This window comes from Sebastes umbrosus, chromosome 12, assembly GCF_015220745.1.
Source record: "Sebastes umbrosus isolate fSebUmb1 chromosome 12, fSebUmb1.pri, whole genome shotgun sequence".
NCBI classification, from domain to species: domain Eukaryota; kingdom Metazoa; phylum Chordata; class Actinopteri; order Perciformes; family Sebastidae; genus Sebastes; species Sebastes umbrosus.
Window position 1 is genome coordinate 16,252,738 of NC_051280.1, and position 17,865 is coordinate 16,270,602.

Consider the following 17,865-nt stretch of genomic DNA (forward strand, 5'->3'; position numbering starts at 1 on the left):
GGAGCTGCTCCATAGACAATGAATGGGGAAATCACAAGTTTGAGACTTACTTCTCTGGTTTCTGGCTTTGAGAGAGAGTAGCTCATGTTCACAAATATTGATGAACTTTCCTTAGCCATGGAAATAACATACTGGAATTCTTAAATTTGGGTGGTATTCCCCTTTAAGGTCCATATTATGGGTTATTTTTATCCTATTAGACATGTGTGTGAAATTGTCATAATTAGCATATGAATTCTTGCATTATGGACAAAAATGTGTTTTGTGAGGTCACAGTGACCTTGACCTTTGACCACCAAAATCAAATCAGTTCAATCGTGAGTCCAAGTGGCGTTTTGTGCCAAATTTTAAGAAATTCCCTACAGGCGTTCCTGAGATATCGTGTTCACGAGAATGGTACGAAGGGTTGGACAACTCGAAAACACAACGCCTCCGACCACGGCTATCAGCGGCACGGTGGCATAAAAACAACAACAGTCTTTTGGGTGACAGACACAATGTTCACCAAAACAACAAATCTCTTTAAAAACATCAGCAGCGAGTCGTCTTTGCCAGAGTGGGGAAACCCTGGGCTAAAAGGTCGACACGTGGCTGGCGGTGCTGGAATATGTTCAGGGATTATACTGCCGTTTCATCCAAAATGAAAAGTAATTACTCAAAGCTTTATGACATAACTGCTATGCCATGGGATGTGCACCGTTACGTAATACCATTAACTCAAAAAGCCTTTGAGAGGAGGATATGTCTTCAGATTGACAGATATTGTGTGCTCATAAAACAAAAGAAGAAAGAATTGTTAGTAAAATGGACACTGCAGCTGGTCGAGCATCAGAAGTTAAAACACTGGCTGGGCTTGCAAAAAAAAAAACACATTTTGTTTAATATTTAATGAATATATTAATAGCGTGCAAGAAGTGGAATTTCATGTTCATTTCATCAGGAAGGTCCTGAGAGAGGCATACAAAAAAAACATTCAGTGTGGATAAGAAAAACTGCCAAATCTTTAACTTTGATCCTGAATGAGATTGACTGGGTCACCACCAGAATGGCAAACTATCAACTGTGAGTTTCTAATAAGGTATATTACTTGTACACTTATTCAATGCAACAAACTTTATTAAAAGGCCTATTAATACCAAAGAGCACACAATGCATCTTTTATGTCAAGACTGCGAAAAAGCAGAAACTAAACTGTCCTCTAGATCACATTGAATATCAACTGAGTTCTATTTTGGACGGTCCGCCGTGAGCCGAGCGGTGTCCAAACGCTGCAGCCACTCAATCTGAACCGAGATGAGAAGATTAGACGCTCATCGGGGAGACTCAGCTTAGTGCATATTAAATGAAACTGGCATATCTGAGTACAGCCAGTATTGATCTGAGAAAACTATGCTTAGTATTTTCAGAGAAAATATATTCCACTGCGAAGTGACCCAGATAGTCAGAACACATCCTACCAACCCTGAGGCTCAGTAGCTCAAAGTGGAGGCTTCTATATACCGAGGCAATTCTCTACTCAGCTTGAGCCTCACGAAAAAAAAACTGCATTAAAACTTTCATGGAGTCTTTTATCAATGAGAAGCTCAAGCGTTACGAAGCTTGGATGCGGCTAAACGTGACCTTGATACATACAGCAGGTTGTAATGATCAACGGACAGGTAGGACATCTGTGATTTGTCTAATAAACTGCAAGAATAGGGCATTTGGACGACTGCTCTTCTAATGCTTACTAATTGGATTAGAAATAAAAATGAAGATAACATCAGACATTGTTCTTTTGATGAATCTCCGCCTGGTGAGATCTCTTTGTGATACGAGCTCGCTGTGAGAATGCACCAAGCACGATAAGACAGCGTGATAAGACGTCCAACTGTCAGGCCCTCCTTCCTTCCTGAGGTGAAGAGTACGGTCCCCCAGAGCTGGCCTTCATCTGCTTAATATCACAACACGTTCATAATCCTCGACTGTGCTCAGTGTCCAATTATCTACGACAACATCTGCATGCCCAGTGGCTGGTCTGCTCCCCGCCGACACGTGAAACATAATCAACAGTATAAGGCATCACAGAGACAAGGAGACAGTACGTAGGGGCATGCATCCGAGCAGTGCAGCAGGAGTCGCTACCATACAATTTGTCTTTAGTGAGAAGAATGTAAAGTGCTACCGTACTGCATGTTTTCCCCTGTTTGTTTAAGCAACAGGTTGAAAGTATTGGTACAATAAATTGAGTCATTTATAGAGCTGCAACAATTAATTGATTAGTAGTCAACTATAAAATGAATCGCCAACTATTTTGATAGTCATTTTTTAAGAAAATAAAATAAAAATTCTCTGATTCCAGCTTCTTAAAGGTGAATATTTTCTGGTTTATTACCCCTCTATGACAGTAAACTGAATATCTTTGAGTTGCAGACAAAACACTGATCAACATTTTCACCATTTATGACATTTTATAGACCAAAGGACTAATTGATTAATCGAGAAAATAGTCGACAGATTAACGGAAATAATCGTTAGTTGCAGCCCTAGTCAAGTATTGGTCATAATCACGTGGCAGCAGTTTTCTTACAGTATATCTGTTCAAATGAGGTCATCCCATTCCAGGCCTTAAGGCTAGTGAATAAATAAACAGCTGCCATCTTAGCGTTGACAAATTAAATTGGGGCAAATGCACAGCAGCATGTGTAATGTGTAATTTAAAAAAAACACAAATCAATAGTGGGGCTACAGGTCAACCAAAGTCAGTACTGTTTCCTAGATTCCCAAACACAGCTGTCGTCACAACAACATGCTTGTTACAGGAGGACTAAAAGTGTGTAAATAACTACACTGAGACCTGGGCTGCTCCCTCTTAGTCGATAAGTAGACTAATCAGTCGTTTTGGTCTTAATTGACTAAGATTTCTTTAGCAAATTAGTCATTTTTTTAAAGCTTTTTCATGCTGAATGACTTATTTCTAAGAAACTTGTGAGCACATGTCTGGTAAACACAAGATTTAAAGTGGTGCTTTTGTGTGATTCTTTGTCAAATCGTATGAGTGTTAGTCGATAATGATGCGCGATACTGGATTTTTGCCAATATGCCGATATTTTCCAACTAATTTCGGCCGATGCACGCGCATATTTTTTTCTACCCAATTGCAGAGAACATCAGGTCGCTCCTGTATTGGAATTAATATATTTGAATGCCTAATGTTATCCTGATGGCCCCCTGGCAGAAGCAGACATAAGATACAATGCTGTTCAAAATACAGCATTCACTGGGCAAAATTGGAAAACACCTTCAACTTTAGTTACAAAACTCGGCTCCAGACTAACTTTTTACATTGGTTGCACTGGTGCGCCTAACTTTTTTATATATATATATATTACATCGACTATGAATGTCTTTGGTCAAGGACAGCCCTAACTGAGATAAAGAGCAAACCATTACGAAACTCCTTTCTCAAAAAAATTGGTTTCTCAGACTATTATTATTTTTAATTTTTGCTCCAATTATTGCATTGTTAGATAACATGCCTGCTCCACGCTTCACTCTGTCGTTGGCTATTCATGCATACCACTGGATTCAGTGCTGCTCAAACCACTGAATGAATATATTATCTAATGCTTAGCCAGTTAACAACAGGGTGCACTGGACATTCGAGCAAAAAAGTTTTATAATTGTTGGCTCATATCTTTTCCCTTTAACGGGTTGTGGATGCCCAATTGGATTAAAGGAATCTACAGTGTCGGTTCATCACTACTAGCAGCCCCTTCGTATTACACATCTGTAGCCATTTGAGCCATTGTTTATACAAAAGTGTTTTTTTGTGCAGCACTTAAATAAATCCCCATTTAAGTGCAACAGTTACCACTGCAGTTCGAAAAAAAATCCCTGAGCCACTTCCCATCATTTGAATTTACTGCACTGGCTCACGCTTGTGTGACTTCTACTCTTCCACTGCCGGCTGAACGAGTGCGGCCACATCCCTCGTTTGGGGCTTTAAAAGTCGGGTTCACGCTTCGTGCTGAAATTGATGTGACAGCGTGTGCGCGCCATTGTAGCGGCTTCACTGCGGCTAAAAAAGCCCGCCCGAGCGTCGGAGCTACGTGCAAGACTGCACACAACCACCTACGGCTCGAAAACGACGCAGAAATTCCACTTCGAGGCCGCTCCAGTGAGATATGCTGGTGGGTCATAATAATCCACCATCACTCTGCCATCAAAGAGGATTGAATAGAACAATAGTAGCGAAAGAATTATTTGGAGACAGCGGCATCATGCACACAAAACAAGTGGGTAACAAAAGCGATGAAGAGAGCTTTTTCACTCAACTCCACTGTGCATTAACACCACTGTAACAGAAAAAAAAACGTCCTTTTGTTGCTCAGCTTTTCATTGTTGTCCTTCACCACAGCAGGGGAGATGCTGTTATCACAGAGCATACATGATTGCACCAATGAACAGAAAACATCTACGTGATTCATCAAGTACACACACTCTATTAAAATACAGTAAAAATGTCAAAAAGTCAAGCAGAAATAGATTTCGTCAGCACTTTTGTGTCTACACCACGTGGTCTAGAGAGACTGCTGAAGAGCCATGTTAGGGCAGAAACACAAACTACAGCCCAACAGCACTCTGGGAACAGTAACAGTCAAATCCTGGCTGAAAGTTAAATATCAACCAAGGAGTCAAATGTTTTGTGCTTGCGAGACTGATTCATTCAGGAACTTCACACCTGGAAGCTGCTAATTTAATACTATTACTAAATCAGAACATCCCGTCCTGTTCAGACCGGATTCGGGCCTTTTGTGTGTGCGCAATTGCTCATCTTTTTTTACACAAGCAAGAACTCTGCTTCCAACCCACCAAGATGCAGTCTGACAAAGTGTCTCCTCCTGTCCAACCAGGCTGACGGTAGAATTCAGGATGTGTCAACCAGCCGAGGAAACTAAATACAGCCGCATCTGAGGAGAGCATGTCCTTCACTCGCCCCCTGACAACACCGGCCTGCGAGATCAAAGGAACTCTAAAGAGACCTCAAAAACACCAAACTCCAACGCTGCACTTTTGCTGAATCAATTTGCCGCATTTTTCAATAACCCTGCAGACTGAAATGTAATACCTTTTTTTTTTTTCGTTTGGCCAAAGGGTATACACTGAATTTCTTCCCACAACAACCATGAAATAACATGGTTGTTTAATACACATGGCACCTGCATGTATTTTTGTGTTTATATCAAAAGGGGGACATGTCATGCTCATTTCCAGGTTCATACTTGTATTTTGGGTTTCTACTAGAACCTGTTTACATACTTTCTTTAAAAAAAAACATTTTTCTCACACTGTCTGTCTGAATTAGGGATATCACGAGAACCGATGCTTTGGTACCAAGTCCATGCCAAAATTATGAAATGTGACTGTACTTGTTTTTCTGCAGGCAACAAAAAACTATTTTCCCTGATAATGCTACATTGCAAACAACAAATCCAAACACTGGAAAGTTGGTTTTTCATGATATGTCCCCTTTAAACATGCTGTAGAATTGAGGGAAGAAATGTGTCATGTACCAGCAGAGGTCTGCTTGAACTTCTCACTCTTCTTCTTCCTCCATTTCCAGGGCTTGAGGAGGCGTCCCAGAGTGGCGAACTTGCTCCGACGACGGATGGGTGGCGTGTGGGTGCCGGAGAGCAGGGAGTCGGAACGCATGGCGGCCAGCCTCTCTACTTCCTCAGCTGTAAGAGAATGATGAAAAAAAGAAAAACAGGGTCTAGTTTGGGTGAGGATGCAGAGGAGGTGATATTCTGGTAACCACGCAGAGTGAATGCAGCAGACACTTTTGCTTGGAAAGATCCAAGCAGTACGAATCGGTGCCAAGTGGCCTCCTGAATTCCCTCGTAACTGGATGAGGATAAACAAACCTGCACATCAGATAGCATTACGAAGGATACGCTCCGAGTCTAAACAGTTTGAGGCTGCATCATCACACTGAGCGGTTGGCATTAGCTCGCCAAAACACACTAAAAGACTGATAAGCACCTCATTAAAAGGGGAAATCTTTCTACTTCTCATCAAATATTCACAAAGCCTGACCCGTTAGACTTTTACATACCGTTGGGTAATATCAAAAGCCTTTTATTCTAACACAAACTATTAAATGAAAAAATGAAGACATGTTATGTTTGAAGGATGCTGAAGTCCAGGACAACAAACAACCCGACTTACAAAACACCAGATCAGCTGAACAGATCTAAAAACTGAATATATGCCTTTAGATATAGAACTGTTTTTCTATCCCACTCTTCTGTCTCCTTACTACAAAACTAACTGAACACACACATTTAAAGCTGCAGTTGGTAACTTTGAGGAAATATGATAAAGAGTTACTTTTATAAAACTGTCACTATATCCTGACAGTAGTGCATGAGACTGCTCCTCTGTGTCCTCCGGTGCTCCTAATAGCATTTCCAAGTCTTAAACCCAAAGGAAAACAACCAATCAGAGTCTCTAAGCAGCTATCAATCATTGCTCGCGAAACTCACGAACTCTGATCAAACTGTCACACTAGGCAGCGCTGATCAAATGTGAATCAATATTCTGTTACTGTAATGCCTATTTCTCTACTCAAACATTTTCAGAAACATCTTGTAGTGTACCGTTTAGCTGTAAAATGAGAAAGCTTTCTCCAGCTGGTGGGCGGTGCTTGGTTTTGGCTGGACTGTTTTCAACATGGCTGCCGGCATACTTGCCAACCCTCCCGATTTTCCCGCGAGACTCTTGTTTTTCATTCCCCTAGGGTCACAATTCTCCCGCATTTCTCCCGATTTATGACAAATTGTCACACTTTGTTTCCTTTTTGTTATCTCAGCCTGTTTCTGGAACTGAACAGTGTGCATAATCCCTACTGTTTCCACCTGGACAATAATAGAGCTACACCAACTGTCGTTTCCCGGCGGAATAGAGCAGTCTATCATGCTCACGACACAACGCGGTTCGAGCTCATGTTTAAGCTGCGCCCCCCCACAGCTTGCAGCGCCAAAAGTCGGGCTTTGCTTAACGCGGTAAAAAGCCGTCCTGGCGTGACGCAAGCCATCGGAAATAACGGGTTTCAGAGTGCAGTGGTGCCGTTGTCGCGTTGTGTCTGAAAGGACCTTCAGTGAGTGAGAGAAGGAGAGAGAAATGCTAAGAGCTAAGAGAAACAAATACTCAAGCAGGAGCAAAAATAAATAAAAACGGATGAATATTAGTTTATGCCAGATATTCACACGCCAAGTTCACACCAGAGGGGCGAATTATTCAGTTTTCTTTCCTGGGAGTTAAAGGTAAAATCAAAGGTTTAACATAAAAATGCTGTTGCTGTTGTTATTTTCACACTTTTAAAGTCAGCAGAATGCAGGAAACAAAGTCTCTGAAACTCTAATTTTTCTAGGAGAAGACCCCAAGACACCCGCTTTGGTTTTGAAGTCCTCCCTTTTTTTTAAGGTCTTAAGGTTGGCGAGTATGGCTGTCGGGTCACAAACTTTCTCATTTTACAGCTAAACAGTACACTACAAGATATTTCTGAAAACATTTGAGGTGAGAAATATAGGCATTACAGTAACAGACTATTGATTCATATTTTATCAGCGCTGCCTAGTGTGACAGTTTGATCAGAAACTCACGAGCAGTGATTGAGACAGCTGCTTTAGAGACAGCTCAGCTCTGATTGGTTGTTTTCCTTTGGGCACGGTGAAATCTTGCAAACGCCATAAGAAGCACGGGAGGACACAAAGGAACATGATTTTTTTTCAGATTACCCGTCTTATGCACTACTGTCAGGATATAGTGACAGTTTTATAAAAGTAACTTTTTATCATATTTCCTCAAAGTTACCGACTGCAGCTTTAAGTCATCTTTCCAAAGCGGTATAAAAGGAAGCAAACATGCCCTGACAGTCAAACAGCTGAATGCAACCATCTTGCAAGAACAGAAGACCAGCAGAGTATTCACTAAAACAACTTCATTAATATTCTCACCTAAATCAAAACAGCACTCACAGGATCATACAAACGTTTCAGATGTCTGAATTCACAGTCTGTGCCTTCCAGGCAGCCAGTCATTTCCATACAGTATAAAAAAAAAAAAAAATAAACTTTGCTTGAGATGAGTAATGTGTCATGTCTGGCTTTTATTTTTGTTCAACTTGCATCATCATTTTGTAACGATAGCATAGTCTTCTTGCATTGCCAGGCGTCAAGACAACTGGCCTGGTGGGAGCAACGATAACTTGGACAAACTTGGACAACAATGAAAGCAGACATATCGGGTTCAAGTCTGCGCAGAGTAAATGGACACAATTGGCTGACTAGAGGGGAAACAATTTTTCAAAAAAGGGCTACGTTTTCACGGCTGGGTCTGGAGTTGTCGGTGTCACCACATTGCGTCAGATCATCACCCATGACACACGCTGTCAGGGAATGTGCACCATGGCGGCTCGCTTTTCAATAATTACATCACATTCATGATGTTTGCCAACATGGACATATCACTTTGCGGGGCCAGTCACCTCCCCCAGGGCATTATGGGACAGCGGGGGTGTATAATGTGACAGTAATGCAGTGGAAATCAGTCCTCAGTGCCAACAATCTTCGCAATCCTACCACCACACCGCTCTATAAATAGCTCTATAGTCAGTCAATGCTAATTGAATCCAGTAGAGATTCAAATGACTTCATTAGAGGTCCGAAAGCTCGATAAAGACAGGAAGACAAAGAACCAAATCAAAGCTGAGTAACATCCGACAGCCAACCAGCTCTATATACTGTTAGGATGACACACTTTTATTAACTTCACTGAAAGAAATGTTTACAAACTAGAGCTGCAACGATGAATTGATTAGTTGTCAAATAATACATTAAATTGACAACTATTTTGATGATTGATTAATTGTTTTGAGTAGTAAAAGTCAAAATTCCAGCTTCTTAAATGTGAATATTTTCTGGTTTCTTTACTCCTCTATGACAGTAAACTGAATAGCTTTAAATCGTGGACTAAACAAGACATTTGAGGACGTCATCTTGGGCTTTGGGAAACACCATCACCATCTGACATTTTATAGACCAAACAACTAATCGATTAATCAAGAAAATAATCAACAGATTAATCGACAATGAAAATAATCCTTAGTTGCAGCCGTTGGTTTGAACACATCTGAGAACAAAAAGCTTGAGTGAGTTGAAACGATTAGTAGATTAATTGTTTAGCCCATTTACAGAAAATTAATCTGTTAAATTAAAAACATCCAATACTCTCTGGTCCCAGCTTCTCAAATGTGACGATTCGCTGCTTTTCTCTGTTTGATATCATCGTAAACAGAATACTTTTGGGGATTGGACATTGATGATGTCATTTGGGAAATTCTGAGAGGAATTTTTCTGACATCTGACAATTAATCAATTATTGTCAACTATTAAATAAATCTGCAACTATTTTGATAATTTATTAAAATCGGTTTGAGTTATTTTTTAAGGGAAAAAAATATTTCTGGTTTCTTTACTCCTCTATGATAGTAAACTGAATATCTTTGAGTTGTTGACAAAACAAGACATTTAAGGACGTCATCTTGGGCTTTGGGAAACACTGATCGACATTTTTCACCATTTTATAGACCAAACAACTGATCGAGAAAATAATCAACAATGGAAATGAATCATTAGTTGCAGCCCTATTGCAAACTGAACATCAAACACCTCTTGTAGGCCTCTATACATTGCTGAAATATATATCATATTGACAAAAGAAGCATGCTTTTGATATTTTTTTTGTGCATTTTGCGAAGATGAACCATCTGTATGTTCTCTACCCCAAAGGGCTGTCTGTATTGGCACAGTGTTTAATACCTACTACCCAATCTTTCTTTTTATTGCACTATTTCCCCAGCTGAAAACACACAACCAGTGTCTACAATTCCAGTAGCACGCTGATGTAATTAATCACAATCTTGACAAAATCCTGGCAGAGGAGCTCAATCTGCAAAATAAAAGGAAAAGGAGAAAATCCTCTTCCAGTAAAAGTATCCATGAGGGTGATTAAAAAATATGGTGTTTTTTGTTTTTTTTCTAAAAAGGCAGGTTTCATAATGTTTCATGATATCAGACACACATCATCCTCACCATATTGCATTACATTCTCCACTATACTGTAACACACACACACTGATGTGGCTGCTTCTTTTTTTTTTTAATTAAAAACACTTGTTTGCATACCAAGATGGCTGAGTGATGATGTAATGACACTGAACTGGCTTTGTTGCAAAACAGCAACAGTTTTTTGCCATTTTTTTAATGACATCTACAGTCAAAAACAGACACATTGAAGACAAATAATACAATATGAATACATTTTTTTTTTTGTTGTGCTGCAAAAAACCAACAAGTAGCAATTCAACCCTACAAGAAGTTCTGATCCAGTCCAGAGGCAGTTTCCACAACAGTAACAGCAAATCACAGTCTTTGTGTGTTAAAACCACACTGACCCACTTAAAAACACAACACAATATGATCACACATCATCAAGAAGACGCACTGAATGATGGAGCCCAGAGGCATGGCCATCAGGACCAGGCTATATCCTGGATAGCAGTATATATACTGCAGGGCTTACTATATAAGAGGGCTGAATCCTGCATGTTACTCACCGTCCTGAGTGTCGTTTCCTCGGCTGCAATTGCTGCAAATGTGCTTGATCTCCTTCCCAATGTGACAGTGGATGGTAAAGGGCATGTTGTTGTTGTGCTGGTGGTGCGGATACTGGCCGTGCCCTTTATTCTTGTTGCTGTTCAGAGACATTATCTTGACCAGGCTGAACGCCTTTTTCTTGGGTTTCTGCACCGCTACGGGCGTTTCTCTGCAGCCCGTCGTGGCAAACCAAGAGCCGTGCATGATGGTGGGCGCCGGATCCACCGTCGGGTAGTTGGCCGTCTTGAACATCTTGAGGGGGGGGGACGCGAAAACGGAGCGACGGTGTTGGGTTTTTAAATGAAAAGGGCCATCAATTGAGTCCTATAACCTGACCTACAAGCTTCCATCGACTCCCACACACCTTTACCTGAGATCACTATAATGTGCGCCTATGCAAAAGTCCCCGCTGCTGCTGCTGCTGCTGCTGAGAAAAGAAGCTCAGCTGCTGCCAGATCCACCAGAGCTAATAATAAAATAGATGGTGAGTAGAGAGAGTGAATGGCAGCGGCTGTATCTCTCCCTCCCTCCTCCAGAGCTGCAGACTGCAGTCGGTTGTAGCTAATCCACGATTAGAGGAGCTGAGCAGAGGAGGGCTGTGATTGGCTGCAGAGGTGCGCTCCTCTAATAGGCCAGTGTTGGAAGAGGAAAAGTTGTCTCATATAATAGGATTCAAATGGTCACATTACATTTTTTAAGTTTTCTTTGTTTGTTTGTTTTGTTTGTTTATTTATGTAATTATTTTTATTTATTTATTTATTTTTCTCTTTCTTTAATTTATTTTTCTCTCCATTTTGTTTTATCCATATGTCATTTTATTTTATTTTGTTGTGAGGAAAAGGAAGAAAAAAATGGAATATATATATATGTATATATATATATAGAAGAAAAAAGGAGTATATATATATATATACATATACATATACCACAGTGTAAAAATACTTATTAATTCAAATAATTAATTCACAATAATATTAGTTTTTCAGGAATAATCATACTTTTATTCTGCACTTTTCTAAAGGCTCTGTGGATGTATTATTTTTTTTAAATATTCGTCCAAATAAAAAGTTATCTATAAGACCTTAAAAAATAATTAAACATTATATTAAAGTGAAACAAAATTTCTGAATGTAGTTCAAGTTTGTTTATATATATATATATATATATATATATAAAACTCGTCAACTGGCCGGGCATGGGCCATGATGCCACAACACCAACTGGGCTTTTCCTCCATCTCCTCTCTCCTCCCTCCAATGATTTCCCTGGATAGAAAAGGGCATAAGCCCTGAGCTATCAAACCAGGCTCACAAATTTACGGCAGAACCTTTCTCTATTTAAAAACAGCAAATAAAAACCACCTCTCTGTAATACATTTCATAAGCATAATATTTGCAAAAAACAGATGTGTTTTATGATTTAATCAGAAGAGTTAAATAACACTTAAAGCTTCAGTAGGGCAGACTATTTTTGGCATCATTGGGCAAAAAATTCCATAATAACCTTTCATCATATTGTAATTCAAGAATTCTGCACCTCCACATGGCTCTGATTTCAAGCTTTAAAAAATCTAGCCGAGACGGAAGACTTTGGCCAATCACAGGTCATTTCAGAGAGAGAGCGTTCCTATTGGCTGTTCATTCAACTGAGGCAGCTGTCAGTCACTCGCAAACTCCGATCAACCGGTCAAACTAGGCAGCGCTGATCAAATATGAATCAATATTCTGTTACTGTAATGCCTATTTTCTCTTCTCAAATGTTTTCAGAAACATCTTGTAGTGTATGGTTTAGCTGTAAAATGAGAAAGTTTGCTCCGACTGGTGGGCGGGGCTTGGTATTTCCTCAACTGATCTCAACATGGCTGCCGGGTCATATGATTTTTTTTTTTTCAGATTACTTGTCTCATGCACTCCTGTCAGGAGTGACCGTTTTATAGAAATAACTTTTTTTAATCATATTTGCTCCAATTCTACCCACTGCTGCTTTAATGTAATCTAATCTGAAAGACTATAGCCAGTGTTCACAACCTGGGGGTCGGGACCTCCCCAAGGGGTCACAAGATAAATCTTAGGGGGCGCCAAACAGGTTAGTGTTTTAGATGTTTGATTTTTTTTGTTTGTTTCCTGCAAATTAGTGTAAAATTGTACAACTTATTCAGGTAAAACCGGAGGAGAGTCTGGCTGACCCGGCCATAACCTCGAGCAGTGGTTCCCAACATGGGGGTCAGGTCCCCCCATGGGGTTGCAAAATAAATGAGAATGAGGGGTCATGAGTAAACAGATTTGGGATCAGAAGATATAAACAGTTCTGCTGTATAAAATTGTTTATTATTATTTATTTATTATTTCTAATCAATGATTTTATTCATGAGTTATTTTTAAAAATAAAAAAATTTGAGAAGGAAAAATCACCCTTCGGTTGAAGAAGCCACCTCAAAATTTGTAACATGTGATGAGGGGGCGCAAGAGGACATAGCCTTATTTTCAGGGGTCTCAAGAGAAAAAGGAATCACTGGTCTATAGGTTTATAAAAACATAAAGTAAATAGTCCAATAAAGGGAATACGGACAAACATCAGACAATTTGGCAAGTCCATAAGAGGATGAAAATACTGATGATACTGTTACTGTTTTCCTTAGACAGGTCTGTCTGAAAGGAAGGAAATGAACTATATGTTACCATGTCAGTGATACCAGTCAGCTCAAGACACTTGATTAAAATGGTCTACTGTGATGAAAACATACTGAGGTCTACTATTGTTAGAATTAGGTTCCTCTTGTATCTGTTGTTAAAACAGTTTTTTTGTTGTTGTTAAAATTAAATCACACACTATTTACTTGTGTGTGAAATACAAGCACACCCCTCTCACTGATGCAACATTGATTACAAAGGCCAAAAGATTAAGTGAGATTTAGAAAGTTTGTTTTAAGTGCAAGGGGCAACAGAGGTAAATGCAAATGACAACATCTATCTAATAATAACAGACAAGACCTTGGAGAATGAAAAATCAAAAAAAAAGAAACACAGCAAAGGGACCGTAATCAGTGATCCGACAGCTCAATACTTCAAATGAAAGAGCCTCAAACTAAAGTAACACAGCAAAGCATTAAATATTCCTTCTTTACATCACTAATTCCAAACAGCAACTTGGCTGATATCCCTGAAGTTACTGAGCACATTTGGTTGGTAATTGATAACATTAATGGCCAGTTAATGAGGCGTTAATCATGGAGAAAAGATAACGGACCTCACGGCATTTCCAATCACGTTTTAATGGTAGTGGACTGGGGGGAGGAGGGAATCTATGATGTTCCTTCAGTGGGCTGCAGCTTATTCCAGTCACATCAAAGCTCTCTTGAAATGAGGGACACATGATTTACTCCAACCACCACCACGGTGCAACGCAGACGCTGCCCTCAGTTGCATCTTTTCGCTGCAAAGTTTGACTCTCTTGCATTCATGTAAAGTTTAGGAAACTGGCAAGAAAGAGCTACAGTATATTTGTGTCTGAAAAACATTTAGCAACAAAGATTCAGAGGTTAAAGGAGCGAAAGTCTTTGCCATGCACACGGTAGATAATACGAGGCTTTAAAAACTCAAGAAACAGATGTTACTGTCTTACTGCACTGCTAGTTTCATAAACAAGGACAGTGATATCCTTTGTGTTTACTCCCATCAGTGCACATCATTCTGCCTATAGATAGTACTTGGATTATCTTAAAATGTACTTAAGGCTCAACGCTGGCATTGACCTCAAAAGTATGTTGACCTATACAGGCCTACATCCCGGTAAGCTCGAGGCCACTTCGGCCTCAATTTCCCTCTTACGAGAATCAGATAATTAAAGCTCCAAGACAGGTCATTTGTTGGCTGCGAGGGAGAATGGTGGCATTTGGTTACGTAACTACCGTGTCAGGCAGTGCTACAGCATATCACTTGGGCTAATTCATACGAGAAGAAGGGGTGAACATGCATAATCTATAACTTCAAAAATAGTTTTTCTTTTACTTTGAAATGTGTTTATTCTTTGTACTGTCATTATCTGTCTCACTATATACGGGTCAAATGGTGTGGAGAACTGATTCAAGACTTATGATGCTTAGCTCATTATATTGCACTTTTTTAATAATTAGTATGACCCTGTTATTCTACTTATATATTTACCTTTGTTTTTATTTTGTAACTTTAACTTTTTATTTATGCTATTTCCCGTAGATTGTTGTGACCCCTGCTGCCCATGGAGGGGAGTTAAAATTATGTTATTATGTTAGTATTTTTGTTGAGGTGGGACATATATATTCGTATATATGTGACATTATGCAATATATATATACATATATATGTATATATATATATAAAAAAAACTTCAGCTACATTCAGAAATGTTGTCCTGAAAATTGGTGCTGTTGACCTATTTGGATTTATACTGAATTTTAAGCTTTGTTTAACTTTAATATAATATTTAACTATTTTTTAAGGTCTTATAGATAACATTTTATGTAGACGAATATTTAAAAAAAAAAAACAATACATCCACAGAGCCTTTAGAAAGGTGCGGAATAAAAGTATGATTATTCCTGAAAAACAAATATTATTGTGAATTAATCATTTAAAAAAAATTGGTGGGTCCAAAATGAATGTTTTGTTTATCTCTGTGGAAGATATCTGACCTTTGGTTCTCACTTCTAATAAGGCTTGTGAGACAATAGTATAACAACGTTGGTATCATGTGGTATCTCTGGGTCGTAAGTTAGTGTGGAAATTACGGATAAATAGCTGAGATTGACGATAAGTGCCTGGCAACGACTTGTTATGAAGTAAATGCAATGGAACAGGGGAGGGAGAATGCGACGTCAAGTTACTGAATGTTATCAATAGCACCTTTAAGTACAAGAATTAATTGACTTGTGGTCAGACCCGGTTAGATACAATTTGCAAATAGCTTACAGGGCATACCTGCCTCAGAAAAAAATCATTTGATTAGATCCACTGGAGCGTTTGTGTGTTGTGTGGTTGTTTTAAGTTTGTTTCAGAGGTGCTTCCATCCACACTTTGACTAATTCAGCATAAGATCCTGGGATCAGAGCTGGTCTTCAAGTATATGTTCCTGTGGTTGACAACGTACCTGACACGAGTCACAAACTGTCACAATAAACTTAAACTGACACAGTAAGCTCACCCAAAGCTGCTAAGAAGTGTTTGCCAATCCTCTCTGACTCACATCTGATGGCTACTTGGCTCACAGTGTTGTTTCCATGAAGCCTCAGTGAATGTTGCTTCTTATAAACCACTGAAAAGCAGGGAATGCGTGTTTGGGTTTCTACTATTAGAATTAAAAGTAAAATGTGTGACATTTTAATTGAAAGTGAGTTAACATTGCTGTTTTTTTATTGGATCCTGGTTCAAACTAGTTTCCATGCATGGATGTGGATGTGCAGGTTTTAGGCAAAACAATCGTACAACTTCCGACTGAGCAGCCTGTCACTACAAATCTGCTGTTCCTGTTCTCCCTGCATCTCTCTGTCTCTTCCCATCTGTCATTCTCTCTCTGCATTATTATCTGTCGTACACACACACAAAAACAGTACCACATTTCCTTGACACAATCTGAAAGAGAATTATTAAGATGGTAAACGTGCGGAGCCTCGCCTTTTACACTTTTCTTACTTGAATGTGAGTCATGCAATTATAATCTATAAGGAGATTTATTATTATGCATTTTTTGTGGCTCCTTCAGCATTAATCAAAAGTGACATGATTATGTGAAGTCAACAGACTGCAACACTTCAGGAACACAAACACACAGCAAGAAATAGACAAACGTCAACTGAAATGTATCCACTTGTTTTTAGAAACAGTTGTGCACGTCAACACCTTCCCCTCTTGACATTAATAGTCACTGTGAATATAATTCTGCCACTGAAGCCAACAGAAATGTTCGTATTGTCAGAGACTGTCAGGGATCGTGGTAAGATGCTTGCGACTACAGTTCCCAAAAACTGTAAACAGATGACTGCTCGCTTTGCATCTCTGTTATAATTCACCCCTGACTGTTTTTTCCCTCCTCTCTCCTGCTGTCTGTCTTGCTCTGTCTCTGTATGTTTTCTCTACTGATGCATAAATTGACAAGTTTTGAATGCCAAGGCGATAACACAACATATGAAGTGGTTTTGATATTTTGTGTGACATGTACCTTATAAGGAGCAGTCGTTGTGACTGAAAACTGTCACAATGGAACTCAAGAAGCTGTTGAAGTCTTTTGATTTCCTAATAATAAGTGAATACTTATTGTGGTTTGATGATGTCACTTGTTGTCTAATAAATAACAACCAGTACCAACATGTTTTGTGGGGCATTTTGGTAATATAGACAATATCTCGTACTGTTTCTAAAAATCTTGAAATAGGTAAAACTGTGCAGGTATATTCCTACTATTTTTTTTTTAAACTTTATTTATACGTTTTTCAACAAAGTTACACACGTTCCAACAAACACACAACCCTCCACTCTCCCTGGACACCCAAAAACTAAACAAAATGGAGAAAATAACAACAAATAATTGAACGATTAAACGATTAAAACAGTAATAATAATTATGATAATAGTAATAGTAATAATAATAATAATATTAATAATAATAATAATAATAATAATAAAAAGTAGTAAATAATAATTAAAAATAAAATAAACAAAAGTAAATGTAGAAACAATGGTTAATTAATCATGTTTGAAAACAAAGGGAGTTGGTTTGTTGTTACAATTAGAACCACCAATAATCTATTACAAAAGTAAACATATATATATATACAGTATATTCACATGTGCATATAAAGACATATCCACATGTGTATATTTCTACTATTTTTTCATTTAAATAAGAAGGTAAGGTAAGACAATTGACTGAGCTGAATTGAACAAAAGTGTGCATGTAATAATTTGGTTTTATAAAAAATAAATAAATACAAAATGCCAATAAAACCATAATGTAATCACCAGCATGTAATAAACTGTTTAAAAAGTTGACAGCATAGGGCAAAAAATCAACTTTTATTATATCATAAGCAGCTGTCATTTATTTTGCACGGTATTCATGTTATGAGTGCAACTCATGCCCCCCCAAAAAATCCCCAAAATAACACAAAATATGGGATTGTTGTTGCATTGCC

General features: G+C 38.8%; 1 protein-coding gene across 7 annotated transcripts in view; it reads right to left on the minus strand.

The window, feature by feature from the left end:
* LOC119498243 (phosphatase and actin regulator 1-like) overlaps positions 1 to 17,865 on the minus strand; it is a 61,319-nt gene that overhangs the window by 22,478 nt on the left and 20,976 nt on the right. For 2 of the 7 annotated variants that reach the window (XM_037786912.1, XM_037786911.1), the window contains exons 1-2: positions 10,661 to 10,952; positions 5,556 to 5,720 (exon numbers count right to left, since the gene is read on the minus strand). In XM_037786912.1, coding sequence (XP_037642840.1) covers positions 5,556 to 5,720; positions 10,661 to 10,952 — 457 coding nt within the window. Of the gene's footprint in view, positions 1 to 5,555; positions 5,721 to 10,660; positions 11,365 to 17,865 lie in introns of those variants that run through there. The other 5 variants (XM_037786913.1, XM_037786915.1, XM_037786909.1 and 2 more) reach the window with 4 other exon arrangements.